Source organism: Lutjanus erythropterus, chromosome 22 (genome assembly GCF_056507025.1).
Source record: "Lutjanus erythropterus isolate fLutEry1 chromosome 22, fLutEry1.hap2, whole genome shotgun sequence".
NCBI lineage: Eukaryota > Metazoa > Chordata > Actinopteri > Lutjaniformes > Lutjanidae > Lutjanus > Lutjanus erythropterus.
This window is the reverse complement of record NC_139338.1, coordinates 17,119,440-17,142,747: the sequence shown is the minus strand read 5'-3', so window position 1 is coordinate 17,142,747 and position 23,308 is coordinate 17,119,440. Positions and strand designations below refer to the sequence as shown.

Genomic DNA, 23,308 nt, shown 5'->3' with positions numbered 1-23,308 from the left:
TCAAGTGTTTGGGTGAACAGCAGGTGTTGTAGTTACTAAAGGTGACCAGCAGGGGCGCTGGTGTCCCCGCTCTGCCTCATTGTTTGGGACTCACTCCGCATCGCCGGGCGGAGAGAGCGACGCGCCAGAGGAAAATGGCGGACGGTGTGGATCACATCGATATCTACGCCGACGTAGAGGAGGAATTTAGCCAGGTATTGAATCTACCGTAACCACACGTCGATTATCTGTGCTATTTTCTGCGTATTTGTGTAATCATTTGTTGTCGCTGCGATCGGAGAGCCGCCCGCTCTGCTTGTCAAACGAGCTTCTCTGGCAAACAGGCCCCCTTACACCATGCTGCAAGCCTGCATCCTCAGCTACAATTATCAGCTCGAAACGTTAGATCGGAGGCGCTGTCGACATTTAACACGGTGCATGCTGCATGTAGTAACTGATATGCATGCGAAAACATAGATTATTCTTTTGGGTAAATGCTAAAAACACCTGCTTTCATTGTCCAGCATTCACAGTTTCAGGCCTCGGCCTGTGGCGGGCTAGCGAACCAAACAAACGTAGTTGCGTTAGCTAGCTAGCTAACGTTAGCAGCTTTTCGCATGAGTTTGTTCATTCAGTTACTTATTAAGTCGTTTGTGTTGTGAGTTCATACGAGCAAACTTGAGGCTGAGACGAAGTTGCTTGGAATTATGATAAGTGAGTCGGGACTGCAAGTGTGTGAATTAGAAACGCGTTTAACAGATGTGATGTTTGAATTGTGCGTGTTAGCTTCGTGTTGCTTTAATGTATCTGCTGGGTAAATGTTTTCATTCTCCACACACGCCCCTTTTCTTTAAGACCCCAAAAAGTGCGTAGGCAATCCCAGTCTGGGATGCAAACAATTTGTTGTTGTTTTGTTGGTCGGTTAACGTTAGAGACAATGTTATTATAACCAACATTTTAAGGAAATAGCTCTCATAATGGGTGTTAAAACCACCCATTGTGCACTCTTAGGATGCCTTCAGCTGCTCATGCTTGGAGTCGGAAATCGCACAACTTGTTTCAGCCATTCATGAGTTTTTTTTTCTTTATTTATTTTTTTGTACTTTTTATTTATTGACGTATGTCGTCTATGCACATTCTTTGCTCAATGTGCTGCTAACCCATATGATTGTGCAATATTATCTCAAGATAAAGAACATTTCCAAACATAGGCATCCTATATAAGTTCGATATCAATATTTTTAAAGTAAGAAGGAAAAACGAAAGCTTTTTTAAATAGGTTATTAAACTTGAGTTCAACCAGTGTTTCTTTTTTTTAGTTGTTTAGATATACTTCCGTAACATCCAAGTTTTTGTTCTGTGAAAAGTTAGTTAATGCCTCACTTTGATCATTCTTTATAATATATATAAGTTATATGCGTCAGGCTCCTCTATGCCTTATGCTTATTTTTACACGACCATCTTAATAGTCAGGTGCAAAATTAACTTCTTCTTTTTTTTGTCCATTTGCAAAATAGCTAGTGAATGTTAAAATTTTACCAGCCTCTGTACAGTTTACCATTGTTTTTGTAAAATCTACCAGCCACTTTCATTTCCAGCATTGGGCTGGTACTAATTCTGAGCCATGTCAATAAGTATGTGTATGCTGCTCCCAATTTGCTGTCGGGAGTGTCAGCAAATAATAATATGCCATGACTGTGATTTCCTCAACAACCTGTTCTTCGTGCAATCAGTTACTGTCTGCATTGTATCTGTGCAGAGAATATGATTGAGGTGTTCAGTTGCCCCAGACATTAAAGTTTGTGTTTAAGTAAAGAGTTTTCTCTTGCAGAGATTCTATTAAATGTGTTTTCAGAGAATTTGACTTAGCCTAGGTGTTTAAAAACACAAGTCTGTTTGGCAGACAGTATAATTTAAACAAGTAAATTAACGAAGTTGATAATTTAGTAAACAGTGCTGGATTTTTTTAAAAATATACAGATTGAGTGAATTTATTACTAAAATGTGCGGCTTTTTTTTTTTTTTACATATACACCAATACTGATGTACACATGAGAAACAATTGTTGCCATCATGTCTATGATCTGTGCACTGTCTAAATGATGACCTTGCACACCAGTAGCCTTGTTGGAACCAGTGTAAAAAAGTAAATAAATGTTTCTCAAATTGCATAGTTTAATAGCACATTTAAACCAATAATCAGAATTTCCTCTCCCACCAGATGGTGCTGCATCTAAATAAAATGAGATATCTAAAACACCCAGCAGTGTGTTTTGTATGTGCTGAGAAATCAAAACATTATGAAGTGATACTGCACATCGTGATACTGAATGTTGTCTCTCAGCTTTACATGCTCTTAGAGATGACATGGGTACAATCAACATTGTGAAACTGCATGTCTCACCTTTGACTTAATCGTTTAACAGGAAGCGGACTACCCAGTCCACGAGCAGATCGACCTGTATGATGATGTAATATCCCCATCAGCCAACAATGGTGATGCTCCAGAAGACCGTGACTACCTGGACACACTGCCCGCCCCAGGTGGCACAGAGGGAGGGAAGAGCGCCCCACCCAACGTGGTGTACACCTACACCGGCAAAAGAATTGCCCTGTACATAGGAAACCTCACATGGGTGAGTATCAAATAACTCTGTTGTAAAGTACTGATGTCTGCTCTAAAGTAAAGGTATTAAATGCAGTCCTGGAAATGAGATACTCACCAACCCATTAATCTGCGTAGTGGTCAAATTAAACAGTTTAGCTTAAATATACTGATGATGCCGTCTTCTGTTGTGCAGTGGACGACAGATGAGGATCTTACAGAAGCCATCCGGTTGATAGGCATCACAGACGTGCTGGAGATCAAGTTCTTTGAAAACAGAGCCAATGGCCAGTCAAAAGGGTAAGGTCTTTATTATCCGTTTGTCGCATAATTGAACAGAATCACTGCCTGCTGTAGGTTATGAGAATTACTTGTGGGTACACACTGAGAGTAGGAAGCTAAAATTGCCCAATTCAACATGTTGAATTGGGCAATTTTATGCAGATCTGTTTGTTATAGCACTTTTTTTTATGTCACTGTAAGGGATACTAATTGAAAGTGTATTAGTCTAGTTTTTGTATTTTCCCTACTAATGATTGAAGACTTTTTCTAGTCAACTTTTTTGTGTAGTTTAACGTGGCTAATAAACATCATGTGCAACCCTACCACCTTAGAATTGACCTTATTAGATCAAGATGGACAAGAAAATAGAGAAAGTATGAGGGGGGAAAAAACAAGTGTACAACAACTATGTTGAAATGTGATGATATATAAATGTGCATATATAATCGTATAGGGTCTATGTCCCAGTGCATGTAGACAGAAGATCTTTCACTTTGTCAGTAAGGGAAACCCTGGCATTGATGCATATTTTGTGTCATTGTGCATTCTTGCTACAAACTCCATATATGCTGTTTGTCCAAGTGCCAGTGATTCCAGATAAGGTCTGCTGTCAGACCCACTGATAGTCTAAGCGTTCAATGAAATGCGAGATGTCACAGAGAAGGTATTCAGTAGGAGAATCTTAAGACAATATGGCACTTTAATATCAACTAGGTCAGATGTGGTTGTAGATAATGTTTTCCAGAAATGCACTACCCCTTGGCAGTTCCAATATGTGTGTGGAAAGCAGAAAAAACCCCTCAAATCCTTTACCCACACTAGAAAGGGCAAGGAATCGAAGTCACAAGAAATGATAGAACTTTTATAATTGAAAAATATATCCTTCAGGCAAAATTAGATTTTTGCATGAATCTGATTGTGTGTGTCCTCTGCATTCATTTTGCAGGTTTGCGTTGGTGTGTGTTGGCTCAGAGGCATCATCCAGGAAGTTAATGGAGCTGCTGTCAAAGAGGGAGCTCCACGGTCAGAATCCCATCGTCACGCCATGCAACAAACAGTCACTCAGCCAGTTTGAGATGCAGTCACGCAAAAGTAAGTAGGACAAGTGTGCACTTAACATCAGCATATTTTCACATGTACTCAGCAAGAGTTGATTCAACTTGAACACATTGTCATCATGCTGGTTTAAAGTGGTCATGTAAAAGAAATTTGTAGGTGTTTTGACACATCAGTTCATCTGCTGAAAAAGCACGCACTACAGTACAATGGACAATATTAGATACTTCATGTATACAAGTATACTTATCACATATATTACTTCAGTTTTTGACCCAGTCGTGTCTGAAAGTGCACATTCACTCATTATTTATTGCATATTAAATGAGTTACTGCCATTTCACAGGTACTCAGTCAGGCCAGATGTCTGGGGAAGGTAAAGCTGGTCCCCCTGGTGCTGGTCCTCGTGGAGGTTTCCCCATGGGTCGAGGCAGAGGAAGGTTCCCTGGACCACCCGGTCCTGGAGGAGACCGCTTCCCTGGTCCTGTTGGGCCCGGAGGGCCACCGCCACACTTCCCTGGTTAGTTTGGTAACAAGTGTTTGTGGCGGTATGGTAGGAACAAAGCTCCTATCCGTACACTCGGTTGAAAGATGACATTAAAAAAAGGCAGAAATCTGGTGAAAAGGTTTGCAGTAGATTATTTTAAGACCAATTTAGCAAGCCTAATTTTAAACTATACATATCTAATGAATATCAAGAAGATATCAAACAGTTTGAGCCTGCTGATTTTAGAACATCAGCAGGTTCATTTAGCCAGTGTAAATCGCTGGCTTTCTCCTAATCTAATTTGGACATTTCAGCAGTTGTTTACCTAATACGAGTGAGGAGAAGTCAAGTTACTGGACCTTGTGGAATGTTACATTTGTCTTGCTGAGCCAGACAAGGTGAGTTCATGGCAGAAAGATGGAAAATCACTGACTAACCAGCTGAATTCAATTTCCATTCTCATTGAAGCAGATAATTATTATCCAGCCTCAGCAGTAGAAGCAGATTCATGGCTGGATGCACACCATGGATCACAGTTAGCGCTCTACAACATGTGTGGTCTGTGATGTGAATCAGTTCATTAGGAACCACCGCTGGTGGTGGTTGTGCTCTATCAGCTGCTGAGATATATGGGTCAGTGGATTCCTGATTTAGACTCTGTATTGTTGAAAGATGCCCTCATATTTAAATTTTTATGTTTTCTTTTCAGGCTTTTGTCATTCATGTGGTGATTGAAAAAAAATAACAGCAGTGCAACAGATTGAAATAATTAGAGATGGGTGAGATCCAGTGTCTGTATTGGGGCCCAGTAATGATGCAAGGCATTCATCAAGTATCAGACTCACACACTGATCCACATTCCAATCTAAATCCCACATTTGCCACGTGTTTTCTATTCATAAACACAACATTAAACAGCGTGAAGAGTTGAATAGCGCTTTTCACTTTTACTCTGCATTCTTATGTATTTTAAGAGAAAAGCGTTCCAAATTACTGTGAAACTTAGAAATTTAATGGCCACATCACTTGTGGTGTGACAATAAAACGGCACCAAAATTACATTTACCAGCAAAAACACTATAAACCATCATTTCCTGAACAAATGCATTGCAAACATTAACGTTTGCATTTTGGAGCATAAATAGCATACTTAAACTCAGCAATGCTTCATGGGAAATTATGAAAATGAAGACTGTCTCTCAGCCTATCAGCTGCATATGTGAATGTCACAATCCAGAATCCTACAGCGCCCCATAATGTTTGGAGGATGACGTTACATCACAAGTTATATGACACAAATTACACAAACTTTCCAGACTGGGTTCAGTTTTAGCCTCATGTGTTTTCACTGCTATGACCAACAGTAGAAAATTAATAAATAATCATATAAAAAAAAGAGTGCTGGTATCAGCAAAGTATATTGGATTTGGATCAGAACTGAACTAAAGTGGGTTGGTACATCTCTGGAAATAATCATCACAGTGTGACAAGTGCCTTGAAAACTTGAAGTGACGTAAATTAAAATTCTGCTTTCTGTCTGGCCGTGCTGCTGTGTAAGCACAGTCCAGGCTTTGCTACTACTCACACCCGCATGGAACCAAAGCTAGTCTGTTGTAGAGTGTGTTTCCTGTGAGGGAGCTTTCACCCATTAAATCTCTCCTGGCAGGGATGTGTCTTTGCATGGTTCCCCTCCCCATCCGGTTTGTTCTTTCTTTGTCCCTCTTCACCTCCAGTTGAACAAATAATCCTTCCCTGGCTACAATTTTCTGCTCACTGGATCCTCCAACATCCTTCCCTTGACAAGCAGTTTGCTCAAAGCTTTACTTGGCAAGCTACCAACCTTAAAGTCCACGCAAATCTTGGATTGGCCGCCTCTCACACACGTAGTGGCAGAGAATAGAGTTGCCAGCTTTTCTCTTTTTTTCCATTTTTTGCGCCTTTTTTTCCCCCTCCATCCCACCTTTTTCACATCTCTTCTTTCGCTTAGTGGCTGGTGCCCCGTGCTGCTGGGCTGTGACAGGCGTTCAGTTAGTGGAGCGAAGTTTATAAAGGGAAGAGTTGTGATTGGTTTGCTTTCTTCCCCATTAGGCTCGGGGATGAGACCAGATCTGATTAGGCACCAAGATGGCCCTCTGATGGATATGAGTTTCAATCCCTTCCCGCCGGGGGGCAGGAACGGGAGCTGGCGTGGCAGAGGTGAAACACCTCGATTGATCTGATTGACTTGATCGATCGCCTTTTTTTTACCCTAACCCTTAGCTGTTTATCGGTAGGAGTTGAGCCATTCAAGCCATCTGGTTGACTGCTCCCAAAACAGCTGAACTTCTCACCAAACTCTCTAAATAGACAGTTTTTGTCAGAGTAAATATTGTTCACTCTACAACATTTCAGAGAAGCACACAATTTGGAGATGTGCTTTATTCTTTTGAGGTCAGTTTAGATCATAAAAAAATCACAATCATACAAAATGGTTAAACATTTAGTGTGAGTCAGTCATACAAAACTGAAGAGGCAAAAGCACACAGCAAGTTTTTAAAGACCACCTCCTGCATTCTGCCTACTCAACCACATTCATACTGCCTACAGCAAATAAAACTTCACACTTATATTAAATCTTGTCTGAATATGTACACATGGTTTCTGCAGGTCCTTAGAAAGTCTAGAATCCAATTATGCTGAATTTTTGGCCTTCGTTAGTTATTGCTACTTTTAAAGAGTTGCATTGACTTCGGTTGTGCTTTAAAAAGGTTTAGCATCGTTTTGTCCATTTGTTTTCTTTTTTTTTCACCCCGACAAGTGGGTCAGAAATCTCCTTGCCTGAAATCCATGATTACTTGCGCCTTTACAAATAGTTTTATTTACTCTGGATGATAAAATAACAAGAAGAAAAGTTAACTGTCAAATTTAATCTAGGGCTGCAACATCTGTAAAATGTCAGAAAATGGTTTTTCAAAGTGATGCTTCAAATGTCTTTGTTTTGCCAAATCAAACCCAAAGATATTCCGCTTAATATGATATTAAATGGAGAAAAGTAGGAAATGTTTCTGTGCCTGAAAACAGCATTTTCTGCCTATTTCCCTGTAAAAATTACCTAAATTATTAATTATGAAAATAGTTTCATTGTCTGCCACTTGCCTGGTGAGGCAGGTGAGTTGCCCTTTTGTTGTTCTGAGAAACATTTGCACTGATCACACTTTAAAGACTACAAAACAAACCAACATTGAACCAGGAATATCTACATATATTTTTTCCAGTATGGATGTGAAATAGGTCATAATTTGTGTTCATTGTGGTCTTAAAAGTCTTTAACTTGTTGATATCTGCAGAAACCCTGGTGCAGTACTTCTATGCCTCTTTTGCCCCTCAATCCTCTATGGATGTGTAATGTCTCAGGTGACAGAAAGAAAACACTTCCCTTTAAATGTTTTTATAAGATTCTTGAGATTCGTGTGAGAAATTTAAAGCCAATTTTGTCCAAATACAAAGACCGTTTGTATTAAATGATTTCTCACGAGTGGCACTTGCATAGAATGTGCCAACTGCAGTATATGCAGTTTCATGCAATGCAGAAATCTTGGCAACTGAAAACTGTTCATCTTTTCAACTAAATGCTGAGGGGAAAGAATCCAGCATTAAATGCAGGACATCTGGTTAAATAAGCCAGCTTGAAACGATGTGCTACAAGTGTGTCTCATCTTTTCTGTTACCTTCTGATTTAATTTGCAGCATTATTTTGTGATCTTTTGACATTTGTTGTTCCCCGTGGCTATGGCTTGCTCCTCTTTATCTGTCTGTGTCATTGTCCCTGCTTTAAACTTCCTTAAAGTACCTACAGGGCATCTACATTTGAAGAAATATGTGGAGAATAAACAACACTAAAGGATATTAAAATCAGAGCTTGACTGCTAAATCATACTTGCTATAACAGACAAAATATGAAGAGATCATTAGATCTTACTTCTGTTATGTCCCTTGTGTTCTCTTGTAGGTGGGATGCAGGGTCCCCCACGTCCCCCTCCTGGTCCACCTGGTCCCCCCGGCCCTCCAGGACCTCCACCTCCTGGCCAGGGTCTCCCCCCTCCCCTCGCTGGTCCTCCAAATCGTGGTGACAGGCCTCCTCCCCCTGTTCTCTTCCCTGGTCAGTTTGGCCAGCCTCCAATGGGACCCCTGCCCCCCGGCCCCCCTCCTCCAGGTTACGGTCCTCCCCCTGGTCCCCCACCCCCTCAACAGGGCCCACCGCCCCCAGGACCCTTCCCGCCTCGTCCTCCAGGCCCCATTGGGCCCCCCATGGCTTTGGCGCCACCTCCACACATGCCAGGTCCCCCACCAGGTGGACCACCACCAGCACCCCATGTCAACCCTGCGTTCTTCCCCCCACCTGGCAACAACAGCATGCCCCCCAACGACAGCCGAGGGCCGCCTGGACCAAGCGATCCATACGGACGCCCGCCACCGTATGAAAGAGGGGACTACGGTCCCGGGGGCCGGTAAGAATATAATGTTCTCTCAAAATACCTTACCTATACGTTGACACGAAGTGCTGCTCTTTTCATTTAGTGCAAGAATTATGGACTTGATGATTTGAGTTTTTGCTTGTAAAGCTAGTTTGCATTGATTGTGAAGAGAAGAGTTTCTATTTTAATGCACACAGTGACCCTTGTGTGTTTGTCTGCAGGGATATGGAGGCGTCCCGGGCACCACTGAGCGAGGCAGAGTTTGAGGAGATCATGAACAGGAACAGAGCCATCTCCTCCAGTGCCATATCTAGAGCGGTGTCTGACGCCAGTGCAGGTAACACACACAGCAATAAAGGAATATATACTATAGAAGTTATTTACTTAACATGGTTGTGTTCAGAAGACAAATACTGGGAGCCAGTTAAAGCTTAATGCCACCTTGTGTTCTCTTCAGCTGATTATGGCAGCGCCATAGAGACTTTGGTGACAGCCATCAGTCTGATTAAACAGTCCAAAGTATCAGCAGACGACCGTTGTAAGGTCCTCATCAGTTCCCTGCAGGACTGTCTCCACGGCATCGAGTCAAAAAGCTATGGCTCCGCTTCCAGGTAAGATTTTAATTTAGTGAAGTAGTCATTAAATATGGCATCGAAGCCGTTTATAAGTGATACTGAAAAGACACTGTTAGGATATTTTGGGCTCAGCCTAATGGAAAAAGATGAGCCAGCCAAATATATTTTATATTGTATTTTCTAGCCTATGTTGACTGTAATTGTGATTATATCTAAATTATATGTTCCAAATGTGAATTACATGATTTGGTGTTTAAGACTTTGAAACCCTGGTACAAATGGTGTTTTCTCTGCGTCTGCCAGGCGAGAGCGGTCCAGGGAACGAGACCACAGCCGCTCCAGAGAAAAGAGCAGACGGCACAAGTCCCGCAGTCGTGACCGGCATGAGGACTATTACCGAGAGCGCAGCCGGGAGCGAGACCGTCATCGCGAGAGGGACCGTGACCGAGACCGTGAGAGAGAAAGGGAGAGGGAGTACCGGCATCGCTAGAGGACAAGGGAGGTGGGTACAACTTTTCCTGTGTAGGTTTATTTTTTTTTTTATTTTGGTTTGCTTTTTTGTTTTGTTTTTTTGGTCATAAGGTCTTTTCTGCCTTTTACTCTGCTACATGAGTCTAGTTCAGGCTCCAGTAACCTGGCAGAAGAACACCAGAGTTGAGTTTTAAAAAGTCTAGTTTGATTGCTCACCTCTTCTACAGTTTAGCTCACTACCAAAATTTGTTGTAGCATCAGCCATAACATAACAGATTATCTTTTTGAGTATTGTTTTAACTTGTGAAATTGTAATATCAAAGGGGATTAAATCTTAAAATGTAGAAAGGGGACTAGGAGAGATGAGGTGAGCAAAGGAAAGACTTTTAAAACTCCTTTGGTTTCAGGTAGGTTTAAGGTAAGTCTGCTTTCCTTAAAATTTCATGATCGGCAGTCAGTTGTATTATTGTGTATTTGGTCTTTCAGGCAATGTGTGTAATGCACACTCAATGTGTTCACCTTGTTGCTTTGCACAGAGGAGTTTGTAAGAGTTGTATCTATGCTGTGGTTCACCCCAAATCAGAAAATACACTGGTAGTTACTGTAAATTTACTTTTTGGATGCATTTCTTTGGTCTACATGCTACTGAAGCTGGTAATTTTCAAAATTTGTCAGCCACTTTTTGTATTTATCCAAATAAATTTGAAAACAATCAATCATTTAATAAATAACATGAATGTATACGTGGGAAGACGGTGGTAACAACCTGCTGCTTATGTAAGTTTGGTTGTGGTGGGTAAGGTTTTGTATTCTCTGTAGATACACCTTTGATATACATCTGATTGGCTCATAAAATTTTGGTTTTACCAGCAGTTGTGGCCAGTGGACCAAAACAAAAGTTGACATTTTTTCTGGCTTGAATATTAAGGTTCAATCCTTAATTGCCATTTCAATATTTGTGAGCTAATTGAAGTGTATTGTGACTGATTGGTTGGTTTGTCAGTGTTTGTAATAATAGTTACTTGACTTATTGGCGTCATTGGTTTCAGATGTCAAAGCATTGCCCGATCGTTTTTACAGTACGTCATACAGATTTAGCATTTTCTGTGGTCTCTGTGCTTAGATGGAATTGTATTTTTAGGGGGGAAAAAAATCATGTTCAATTTGTTGATAGTAGACCAGTCTACTCTTTGTATATTTTTCATTCTTCGTAATGTTTTTTACATATTACCGTTATCGGTTCAAAAGTTGAATATATATTTTTGTCATGTCATAATAACGAGAAAGTGAAATTTCTATCAAAAAGTGTCAATCTGATGATTTTCGGACACAGAAAATTTTGACAATGTGATTGTGTCATATTTGCATGTCAGTAATATTGCCTGACATTTTACTTTTGTCAAATTGAATGTTTTACAGCCCAGTGTTGCTCATTTTTCAACCATTGTACCTCAATTTAATGCATTGAGGTGAAGTGAAAAACTGTTCTCGCACGAGATGTTAGAGAGATGTTCAAATGTTTTTGAGGCAAAGGTCAAAGGGGGTAAAAAAGTATATTCTTCTTGACTAGATCAGAGGCTTTGAATTGAAACCATTTGTAACTATTTGTAAATTGGTTTACATTATTGGATCTTCTTCATATTATTGGCAAGAGTACATAATAATTACAGATTATGTAATGATTAGAAATTGGGAAATTGAAAGCTAGGATCAGAAAATCTTGTGTGTACAGATCCCAAGATTTTGTGCCCGTCACCAGGCTGTCATTAAATAATTCTGAGTTGCCTGATTCAGTTAAACTGATGGGAATCATAATGTTATATCATCAGTACATTATTGAGTCACAATAAGTAAAAACTCAACTAATTTAATGATGGTGCGAAAAAAAAAATCATGGTTATATTCTAATTGGTATTTGACTTTGACTGATTTGTAGTTGAAATTTAAATTTTAATATTTTTGTGTCACCCTTGCATGAATATTGAAATGAGGCTGCAGTATTAATTTACAGTGATAAATAATTTATAATCATAAATCGCCCCAAGATGGCAGGAGGTCATACATGTGTTTCTGAGTATTCTGGCTCTGTTTTGCTGGTTTTTTGGATGCTGAGTCATGTTTTGGATGAGTTGTAGATAAATTTATCTGACATTAATTGACACCAGCTTGTACACAACAATGTCGATGTGTTGTCTGAAATTGTATGAGTTAAATATTAGGTTGATTTTCTGATACTTGCTGATGTTTTTCATGGTTTCCCAGACTTAGGGTTTCACAAATCATTTTGTAATCTTTGTGGGAAGATGCTTTCTTCCATTGCGTGACTGGCGTGTTGAAAAAAATGATAATTTTTTGTAAAGTTTTCAAACATCTGGTCTGAATGATGTGTTGTTCTGATGTCCTTTACTGTTTGTGGTGTTGTGTATAAATCAGTCTTTATAGAGCAGGGTCTAATGGAGCCTTCAGCATCTCTGTACAGTTGCGCATCACCCCAAAAAATATTTCTCATAATAGTAAATGAGCTTTTAGACAAACTTCATACCATAACATCTTAATTTAGGTGCACTCACAGAGCAAGAAATGTGCTCTAAACATCACATTATTTACTACTACTACTGAGAAATTTTTACCTTGGGTGGTTTTGCTTGTGGAGTTGCTGAAACTTGAAAGCAGGCAAAACCTAAAAACTAAAAGAATGTAACTTAGTAACTGTCTGAGTAATGTGTCATTTGAAATGAATAGTGTAGATTTGTAATACGTTTTTAGTTTATCTTAGTTTAATTTCTGTTCCACCCAGCTGTCCTGCGCAACAGTTTTTACTGAAAAGTTAGACTTTGTATCCACCGGGAACCTCTTTACTTACTTTTTCTGTTCATTTTGTAGAAGACAGTATAATTTGTGATGCTTCTTTTCACTTACAGTATATAATATGTCCATATTCAGAGTGACAACAGCTAAATTTAAAAACTCAAGCACTGCATTTCTGTAGTCGTATTGCAACAGCAATGACTACAGTCCTCTATAATGCACATTTTGTTACCTCTGTTAGAAAAGAGATCCCCGATGGGCACAAGGCCTGATAACTTTTGGTAATATGTAGCTGCCGAAAATGCATTTGTTGCGTATATTTTTTACCAAATTGTTTCTTGCACTATAAATGAAAATCTGCTTTTGCATTCAGTTTGCTATCTTTAGAGCATGGTGAACAGGGTAACCACCAATTGAGTATATAGTATTGGTTTTATTCCTGATAGTAGTATGGCAATTTGTTGTATCCACAGATAATGCTTTAACACTGTCTTATCTGTTCATATTGCCATGGGGAAATGTACACTGTTTGCACCAGGCTGAAATGACTATTTTTGCTGTCTCCTCAGTCTGTCTGCAGTTATATATGTGTTGGATCACAACCCTGATGTCCTTTTCAAACCAGCTTATTGGCTTGTGTTAAACCAGGGTCAAACAGAGTCAGGAATAAGAATTATGCTCGAAGAGACTTTGAATGTTTGTGGTATAGAGCCGGCCAGAGGGAAGGGTCCAACATAAGGAAATTATAGTTTTAGCATAATTTGGTTCAGCTAAGCCGGTGATGACAATTTTAATTCTTATGTTCAGTTCCCACATTATTGTAGTTAACACATTGGCTACGAAGTTGTCACAGCGATTAGACCTGCAAAAATGTAGATTTTCCACACAGAAATGCCAACAGTGTTTTCAAGCCTTTCTGAAGATACCATGATTGTCAAGATGTCTCAAAAAAAATGTTGAGTTTTTAAATGGTAAGTATCATCCTGGGCTGTTTGATGAGGTCTTTGTAGCAACTCAAATATTTCATGGACTGTGTTTGACTCTGGTTTGACTCATGTGGCATATTTTTGTAATATGCCAAAAGATTTGTTAATCTGAAATATTGATGTAATTTGACCATTAACAACGGCTCAGTCATGTCCATTCCCACGTGTACTGGTGTTCTAGTCCCTTTAAATAATAGTGTGACAAGGTGTGCCATTTGACCACTGTTGTGTAAAATATTATTGTTGGCCAAACTGTATTTATCTGTAGTCATGCACCATGTAAACTCTTCTTAACAGCAAAATTCTACTGATTTTCAATATGCATTTGAGTCTCTTGAATCATGTCGTGCCTGTCAGGCCTTTTTGGTGCAGCTGCCGGTTCTAATTCATCCTGTTAAGCAAAAACCTGTGGCACAAGACTTAATAAAGTCGATTTAATATTAATAGGGATACCTAGCTGAAATGAATGTGAAAATGAAATGACTTTCTGTATCAGAATTGTTGTCATTTCATCTGATAAATTTAACACTTTTTGTTAAGAGGTGCTTGACCATTGTTGACAGTCTAATTGACGATTGCTGCTGCCATTTATAATTAGCTTAAAGAGGTTGTCTGTCCAGTTTCCTGTATCTTGCATACTGGACTTTAAGTGCAAAACACTGCAGTTTATTCACTGGCGTTATGTTAACTCGACCACAGGGGGGAGGATACTGAATCACATTGATATTTTTATTTTTCTGTTATGTTAAAAAACAAAAGCAAAACAACAACAACAAAAAAAACACTTGATGGTTGTGACAAATTATCACCTGTTGTGCCTGAGTCAGATTCGTGCCTTTCTCTTGGTAGTTTTGTGTTTTGATCTATGGCTCTGTTGTCCTTTCTGTGTCTTTTTAATCCTGTATTTGTAAATCTCCTGAAACGTTGGTTGTGTCACAATGTAGCTCATCATGCTTACAATTAACAGGTGGTTGTTCGGAACATTATGAATGACGAATAGGGGGTCCATTTCGCTATTTTTGCGAGAAGTGGCTAACACAGGAAAAAATAATTACTTTTTAAAATTTTATTCAAGATATTTAAATTAGACTACCAGTGACACAGGTCTTCAATGATAAAAAGCTGTGGGGTTTCTAAAACAATTATAAGTTCAGTTTTTAAAGATGGCAAATATTTTAGAAAATCGCTGTTGATTGGACAATTGCATTAAAAATTCACCAAGTTTCACCCTTTCTAAGTCCCACCCCTTTTTTGTTCTGTGCTCCAATAAGAGTTAAGCAACCTGTACCTGATGGAACCTCGGTCAATTTTCTCCTTTCCTGTATTTGGATATCTTATGTGTTAGGCTTGTCTGTGTTTAAGAAACAAATGAGAGGATGTTACAAGATGTTGCTGAAGGCCTGATATTCACATGGTCACATCCAAATAGGCTTGGGTGGTATCTATTCGATTTCATTGATTGAGCGTATTTATGACGGTGTTGAAAATCAGTTGTCTGGATTTCTTAATACCCTGTTATAATGTAATACCTTCATACAGCCCAAGCCTAACTTGCATTTTAATAAGATTAGCTAACTTAAAACATGACTATGTTATATTGCTTTTACAAGTCCCACAGCAACATCTTTAGGCAACTTTCAAATTGAGTTTTTCTGTTATATAAATGAGCCTAGCACATAGCGTATCCAAGTACAGTAAACAAAGAAACTAGACTTGCCGTTTCTTTGAGAGTTAGGATCAATTCTGTAACTAAAATGTCCAACTTGCTCCACTGTCCCGAGTCATTATACATTTCTACATGGTTGTCAATTCTTGTCTGTCAAAAGAGCTACATGTATTGTGCAGACATTTATACATGAATTTACCTCACATGAATATAAATGGTTTCAGATCCATTGGTGACAAATTGCATTTAGGGATAGAATGTACTGAATATTGTTCGATTTTCGTGTGTGTGTGTGTGTGTGTGTGTGTGTGTGTGTGTGTGTGTGTGTGTGTGTGTGTGTGTGTGTGTGTGTGTGTGTGTGTGTGTGTGTGTGTGTGTGTGTGTGTGTGTGTATAAATGTATATATCCATATACTGACAGATTTCGAATTTACCTTTTGGATCCTGTTCAAGTTTGCATGAAATGTTTCTCTGTCTGTGCTAGGGTTGGGGGCAATACACAGTTAATTGAGTTTTACATTAAACAAATTAGCGTTCCAACAGGGATTTCTGCCCTTTAATTGCCACGTTTTCAGAGAATTTTGTAAGTGTTCCTGACCACACACCCCTCGTCACAATAAAATGTTCAGTAAGTGGACTGAACCGCCCAACCATGTGACTCAAACTGACGGTGAATTGAGCCCAGCCCTGGTGTGCACCACGTATGTGTAGTCTAGAGGGTTAATGGTGAGGGAGGGGAAAAGTGTTCACTGTTGGGCTGCCTCGAAACCAAACTCCACCCTTCGTTTTGACACCTTTCAGCTAACGAGGATCAAGGATGGATGGAAGGAAAAGGAGGATGAATTTCAGTACGCCACCACCACCTCCCTGCCCTGCATGACCGGACAGGATCACAACCACCACCTCTTCCTCCTCCTCCACCCCTCCATCTCTTCCTCTCCTCTCCGTCTCCACCCATCCTTCTTTCTGTCTGTTCATCTTGTCTGCCTGACTCAGAGCAGTGGATGGAAGACGCTGACCTGTGTAAGGCTTTGTTATATAAACATCTATACTCATGGTAACTAAAGATGAAAGAAAAACTTTCCAAACAGCTCTTTTATTTTTATGATGTTTTATTTGACCTGATGGTGACTACGTGTGATGCTTCTTTTGCAAAGAAACAATAAAATTGCCCTCACAATCCCCCGTCTAGAAAACACAAATATTAAATCCTATTTTTTATTTTTCTGCAGCTCACTGTACTGTGTACATTCAGTTTAGAGATGTTTTTATAGGGTACATATTTGATGTTTTCTCCCCACCCCTCCCTCTCATTCTCATTTATTCTTTTCATGGTTAGTATGTTTGTAAATGTCTCTGCTTTTGATTAAAACTAGATGGTGTTGTAATAAAAAATGTTTACTGAGGTACTCGACGCATTTGGTGATTCCTCTATATGTTTGGCTCATTTATATTAAATGTGCATTTTGGACTGCAAACTGTTTTTGATATTTGTCTACATTTAGTTCCTTTTTTTTTTTTTTTAGATGTATTAGCATTCAGCTTTATGTTTTAGTAAATAGAACCCTGTCTTTTAGTCCCCTTTTTTTGTTATTTTGTGTTTTTCTATTCTTTAAATGGATACGGCTTTTATAAGGTAAGAAATTAGATGAATGTACTTTTTGCATTGTACATGGATCACTGGATGGTAAAATGTGTCAACACTGAACAAGTTGAAGGTCTTTATGTACATGCAGCTCTTAAGACCACGTACACACACATCGTACACCAAAAAAAATACATGATACTGTTCACAAAGTGTTTTCTGTTTGTTGTGTGTAATTGCACTGAATAGTCATTACCAAGAACTTTTCAAATCCAAATTGTCCCCAGGTGTGTGTGTTGCTGATGTGAAATATAGTCATGATATATCGGTCCAGGTTAAATCCAGCAGCCATTGTAGTTAGTTTACACTGAATTGGCCATTCCTCAAGTATCTGTTAATTCAATTTGTTGAAAATTTGCCATGTTAAGTGAGTTTTTTGCTATGTTCCACATTTTTGTGTTCATTTTTACCACTTAACACCGTCACACCATAGATAAACTTGTGAGCAAATGAACAAATTCATATGCAATTTGTATGAAATGTGCAGCCGAACACTAACATTGTCGTCATATGCAATGCAAAATGTCTTTTCTCTTTTATTCCACCACCCATCATGTTCTTGTCTTGCTTTTTGTTCAACTAGACTTTGAATGTCAACACTATGTGATACAGAGCTTTTAGTTTGTAATATTTAAGATGGTTTGGCAAATGAACAAAATTACAAAATTTGTTTGGCCTAGATGTCTTAATATTCCACTTTGGATCACAAGGCCAGAGCAGCTGTTGAATTTCAGTAAATAAAATGGGGCAAAAGAACTCCTGCACACTGTATATAGTTTCCTACTAGACTTTCAAAGTTCTTTTGCAACTTTGTCCCACACACCTATCTCATCAAATACATGTGCAAAGTATTCTTTTGTTCTCAAATAAAATGGGGAAAAATGTGAAAGAACAGTGTTTTTAACAGTGTCACATTGCTGTTTTTGTTCCAGTTGCTCTCCAGAACAAATTAATATGGATAAAAAACTGGCATTTTTCTCTTGTATGAATGCAAAAGGAGACAGTCACTGATAGACTGAGTTTAACAAATTAGCAAATGCCTGTTTTGTTTGTCCACAATACCTCCCTCTCCTGTCTAAGATTCCTCTTTTGTGTTGATATTTTTTTTTGTCTTAAATTATTGGTTTACTTAGCAAAATGATTCTTTTTTTTGTTTGTTTTAAATCCGTTGTGTCAGTTAAAACCCTTGAACATCCCTTGAAATATTGCACTTATTTATATTATATCTGCAATGTCCAAAGGTATTTTATTGTAATGCCTGCAGACCGCAACTTCCATCTAGTCATTGTAATGACTACAAGAATCACTGAACTTTGACACTGAACTTTAATGATAAGGTATAAAACTGTAATGGCATCCAAATTTTTAAAAAACCCTGATGCACTTGAAATGTCTTCTTTACTTTAAAATGCATGTCACATTTACCAATGTTAATCCCTTTGCTCGTATAACCTGTAATCTCTGTAAAAGAGTAACATAACAAATTGTAAATTGGGTTTTGGTACAAAAAAACAAAAAAAACAATGTGAAAGTGTTGCACTTTCAAAAAATGTTGATGCATTTTAAAGCCCCCACACAGCCAGTTATTTTGGCTGACTTCACCTCTCCTCAGGACTCTTAAGTGTGTTCACCTTGATTTTACAACATTGTGAAGCTTTCATTTATGTTGCCTTTTGTTGACCTAAGCAAATTTCGCTCCAGCTCCAGCCAGTATCATCCTGAGCAGAGGTGTAATCAGCCAGAATAAGGTCTTTGTGCAGGGCATTGTGTAAAAATAATGAGTTGTGACTCTGTAGTTGCCTTGTACTGACATCTCTCCACAGCACAGACGGTAAGTGTTTGCAGGTCTACGCTACTGCAGAAGAAGAACCAGTTCAGACACCGCTGCATCAAGCCAGACCAACTCTATACTTAATACAAGTGGTTGGAAAGTATCTTATTGTGTGTTTTCAGTATTTGACTTTCATATTGTAATGGTAGAATAATTTTCACCAGTCATTTCCTGATCTTCAGGTCCTTTTTTTAATCACCTGTAATAGATGAAATTAAGTGTTTAGTTTGTAGTGTGATGGTAGGGTCGTTGTCATTATCTTCAGTTATGTTTTAGTTATCTATAACAGATTAAATGTTTAGTTTGTTTTAGGTGTTTGTGGGCCCAAATTGCTAAAATTTTGTTATGTTATTTATGTAAATTGGTTTATGGATTAATTGGGTTAATTATAATGTAGTCAAAAAATTCTATACTGCCGCCAGTATATTTTGATCTTACGCATTTCCTGTCAGGAAGACACATGACAGCCAAAGCAATCAAATGGTCATTGGTCTCAGAAAATAAAACACTCCTAAATTCGTTTTTGTTTCGTGGCTTTTCTTTGTACGTAATGCATCCTATTTTTTTTTTTTTTTTTTTTTTTCTGTCTTTATGGTGGATATCAAATAATGGATAATATCACTTGATTAAACCCAGTTAGTCTGAATTAGTTTTTTATTTGTTTGTATTAGGTCAACAAGTTCTCCATCATTACTTGATCAGAAAATAATATTTCAGAATGCATTCTGCACAATAGTCAGTTTCGAGGCCTATGAAATTATCAGAAAACAGACTCAAGAACAGGCTGTTGTGGGTAACGTTTAGTTTCTGCCAAAAAACATTAAGACAAAGGATTTTTTTAAACATCTAAACATTATTTCTATGAAGAGCTGTAAACGCTTGGAATGTAATTGCTGTAATACTGCTTTTTTACTGATAAGGAGGAATTAAATATGAACAACTGATTTCAGATGATAATAAATGTACCCTTTTGGCGAACATGGTTGATGTAAAACGACCAGTATAAGTTTCCTTTATCTCACAATTTTTAATGAAATTAAAGCTAACTAGTTTACACGGGTGAATGAAGATATAGTAGTAAGAAAGAAACGGCTAAAATGCTATATGATGTAAAAATGGACGTTTAGTAATTTGATGCAGTAACTTTGATGGCACTCATTATGTTTTGTGAGCAAACTAGAAAAATATGCCATCAATCAGACATTTTAAAAAATATATACACTACACATATTTATCCGCCGTCATTACTTCTGTCAGCCGGAACCTTTGTACGTCAATGTTGTATTCCTACCGGACAGCTTAACATGCTACACTTGTCACTTCCGGCGGTTGTTTGGCTGGCGGTTTGAAATGGGCTCGCTGGTTTATAAAAATCATACTTTAAATGCTTAAATGGCAGGTATATTAAATGTGGATACACGCTGCGGAACAAGAATAGTCCTCTGAGTGTAGCACCGGACCAACTTCAGCCCCTGTTTACCGGACTATGTTCAAAAAGATGACTGAATTTGGTCCAGATTCCGGGGGGCGAGTTAAGGTAACACACCGTTAACAGTGAAGTAGTGTATGGCGGTCTATGTGTATCTAAGTGGATTCATTATTAAACGTAAAAATGTGAATAAAATCAGAAGGCATCCTGGTTCAATGTAATGTAACCCACGGTTTATTGTGTTTTCTCTCTGATCTGCAGGGAGTAACCATTGTGAAGCCGATCGTGTTTGGTAACGTTGCGCGTTACTTTGGGAAAAAGAGAGAAGAGGATGGACACACACATCAGTGGTCTGTCTATGTGAAGCCTTACAGAAATGAGGTTAGACATCCCGAACACTTCACTCGCCATCAACCGCCCACATCTAATGTCAGGTTAAAGGTGTTTTCTTAATTTTATAAATAGTTAATGTTGTTCTTCCAGGATATGTCCGCTTATGTGAAGAAGATCCAGTTCAAGCTACATGAGAGCTATGGAAACCCACTGAGAGGTGAGTAAACCTTTATATAATAAGCGTGAAAATATGACAAATGCCATAAAAGTAAGGAAGAAAATGTGACAGTAGGGATGCAACAAGAAAAAAAACAAAAACAAAAAAAAAAACAGATTGTTTTCTTTGTCCAACCAACAGTCCAAAATTCAAATACTCTCATAAATGACAAAGAAAAACAGCATGTCCTTATATATAAGGACCAGCAAATGTTTAACCTTTTCTTTTTGAAAACTGACTGAAACAATTCATAGATTACCAAAATAGTAAATGATACTAATACTAATTGATTAATTGAGGAATTGTTGCACCTCTAGTTGTGACAAGATAATATAACATAAGCTAGAATATTATTAATCAAGGATTTTTTTTTTGTGCCTGAAATTGATCAAAAAATACTGTAACATAAGAACACAAACAATAGAGTAATGGATATAAGGTTTTTAAGGAGTAAATGTAAAAACAGTACCTAATAGAATAACAATACAAGAGATTTAAACTAAAATAGAAAAGTTGCAGTAGCAATGATGTTGGAAGTAATATTGGCAGTGACATTGAAAAATAATAAAAAGTAAAAGTGACATTGCACGTGATGTTGAAAAAAAGTAATACTGCACTTTAAATAATGACACCATGTGCAGTATAATATGCAACCCAGACTGAATTTTCTGTCTCTTCATCAGTCTGTGTTTCTCTTCCTTCCAGTTGTGACCAAACCTCCATATGAGATCACAGAGACGGGCTGGGGGGAGTTTGAGATCATCATCAAGATCTTCTTCATTGACCCCAATGAGAGACCCGTGAGAGCATCATAACAGATGATAATAATTAGTATTTAGTAGGTATGAACTGAGAATTTTACCTCCCTGTATATGTATGCTTATGTAAATCTGTGCCTGTGCTTGTGTGTGGTGTAGGTGACTCTGTACCATCTGCTGAAGCTGTTCCAGTCAGACTCCAGTGCCATGCCTAAGAAGACAGTTGTCTCTGAATTCTATGATGAAATGGTATGCCTGCTTATAACCACATTTACTATACTGCATCAATTTCAACTGTCCTTCACCATGAAAATAATAGTTATAATCTACTAATATTTTAATGACATGGATTGCATATCACTTATAAGCTTTTCAATTTGATTTTCAACCTGATTTGTCCACCTCACATCAGTACTTTGATGTAAAAGACCAAATCTGAACTGGGAGTTGTGTGAGTTTGTGAGAGATGCAACTAACTCTATTTGCTTTGCAATTTTCAGATCTTCCAGGATCCTACAGCCATGATGCAGCAGCTACTGACCACATCCAGACAACTCACCCTGGGAGCATACAAGCATGAGACAGAGTGTATGTTCAGTGACATAGAGACATAATTGCATTTATAGACTAGTTCTGTCACGCAACTCAAATTTTGACTTTAACCCTGATAACTTAAGAACTGCACAGTGAAACCTCTAGTTTGCAACCACTGTGCAAAAGAGCAGCGCTCATATGGTTTGAGTCGCCGTCGTCATGTTTTATGTGTGTGTTTGTGCGTCTGTCTGCAGTCGGTGAGCTGGAGCAGAAGACTAAAGAGAAAATGGAGACGGCGAAGAAGAGAACCAGCCAGGAGATCACAGAGCTGAAAGACAAACTAAAAGCCAGCAGAGAAAACATCAACCACCTGAAGGCCGAGATCAGGAAACTGGAGGAGGACGGAGACCATAAGGAGCACTGAGAAATGGACAAACACAACGCAGACACAACCACATGGACATGATCATTCAGCAGGGCTCAACATGCTTTTTTGTGTTCCTGACCACATAACTGGTTAAAAAAGACAAGGGATGGTTAGGACATATTTTGTGATTACGCCTTTTTAAAATGAATTCTGTGATGATTTTTTTTTTTTAAATATGAACACTTAATATTACACAGCCCATAGAAGACATAGCAAAGACTTTCAAAAATTGTGCATTGACAAAATTAAAAATGAGAACTTTGGTCATGTGGCCAACTGTCTTACTGACTTCTAGCTGGCTGTGAGATAGAATGACAAAAAAAATGTCCTGTCGTTTTCTAATACTGTTCAATCATTTTGATGTAATTGATCCTGTGGTGAAGCAAGAGGTCGAATCAGCCAGAATGAGTGAAGAATCCCGTTAGTTTTCACACTTTCCTGATGAAATATCCTCATGAGAACAGTTTTGAATGTGAATAGCTCCTTTGTTGTTGTTGTTTTTTTTTTTTTTTTGTACTGTTTTCTTATGGTTTTCTATATAAAGTAAATGTGCTCACAGTATCATTTGGATTTCATATCTTGATTCAGAAAACATGATGTAGTAGCATGCTGGTCCAAGCCAATGGAAGTGAATTTACAACACAGTACACAGCAACGACGTGTTTGTTCTGACACACTGTAAAGGCAGTACAAGCAGGTGTTTTCAGCCTGTGACTAACATCAAATGATCTGCCAGGTATGGAGCAAAACAGGTTAAACGCTGATC

At 38.4% G+C, this 23,308-nt stretch overlaps 2 protein-coding genes across 3 annotated transcripts; both read left to right on the top strand.

The window, feature by feature from the left end:
• The first annotated feature begins 54 nt into the window (after positions 1–54).
• Positions 55–17,905, top strand: cpsf6 (cleavage and polyadenylation specific factor 6). 2 transcript variants are annotated; one of them, XM_084710738.1, is made up of 11 exons: positions 55–194; positions 2,406–2,615; positions 2,781–2,884; positions 3,813–3,958; positions 4,269–4,442; positions 6,498–6,605; positions 8,398–8,896; positions 9,085–9,200; positions 9,321–9,474; positions 9,742–9,940; positions 16,170–17,905. In XM_084710738.1, exons 1-10 carry the CDS (start codon positions 135–137, stop codon positions 9,926–9,928), a joined length of 1,758 nt encoding a protein of 585 aa, XP_084566864.1. In that variant the 5' UTR covers positions 55–134; the 3' UTR covers positions 9,929–9,940; positions 16,170–17,905. The 2 variants fall into 2 exon arrangements, with proteins under 2 accessions (XP_084566864.1, XP_084566865.1); XM_084710739.1 differs by lacking the exon at positions 6,498–6,605.
• Positions 17,906–20,153: 2,248 nt separating this feature from the next.
• yeats4 (YEATS domain containing 4) lies at positions 20,154–23,103 on the top strand. The gene is made up of 7 exons (XM_084710833.1): positions 20,154–20,381; positions 20,535–20,654; positions 20,757–20,823; positions 21,529–21,623; positions 21,741–21,830; positions 22,082–22,169; positions 22,370–23,103. The coding sequence occupies exons 1-7, from the start codon at positions 20,331–20,333 to the stop codon at positions 22,537–22,539; spliced, it is 681 nt and encodes a 226-aa protein (XP_084566959.1). The 5' UTR covers positions 20,154–20,330; the 3' UTR covers positions 22,540–23,103.
• Positions 23,104–23,308: the final 205 nt, after the last annotated feature.

What these genes read in the sequence shown, in the direction of transcription:
- cpsf6 (XM_084710738.1), top strand. Translation starts at nt 135, where the DNA reads ATGGCGGACGGTGTGGATCACATCGATATCTACGCCGACGTAGAGGAG. An exon ending in ACATAGGAAACCTCACATGG is followed by an intron (nt 2,616 to 2,780) that starts GTGAGTATCAAA and finishes TCTGTTGTGCAG; the next exon opens with TGGACGACAGATGAGGATCT. An exon ending in CGGGAGCTGGCGTGGCAGAG is followed by an intron (nt 6,606 to 8,397) that starts GTGAAACACCTC and finishes GTTCTCTTGTAG; the next exon opens with GTGGGATGCAGGGTCCCCCA.
- yeats4 (XM_084710833.1), top strand. Translation starts at nt 20,331, where the DNA reads ATGTTCAAAAAGATGACTGAATTTGGTCCAGATTCCGGGGGGCGAGTT. An exon ending in CTATGGAAACCCACTGAGAG is followed by an intron (nt 20,824 to 21,528) that starts GTGAGTAAACCT and finishes TCTTCCTTCCAG; the next exon opens with TTGTGACCAAACCTCCATAT. An exon ending in TTGACCCCAATGAGAGACCC is followed by an intron (nt 21,624 to 21,740) that starts GTGAGAGCATCA and finishes TGTGTGGTGTAG; the next exon opens with GTGACTCTGTACCATCTGCT.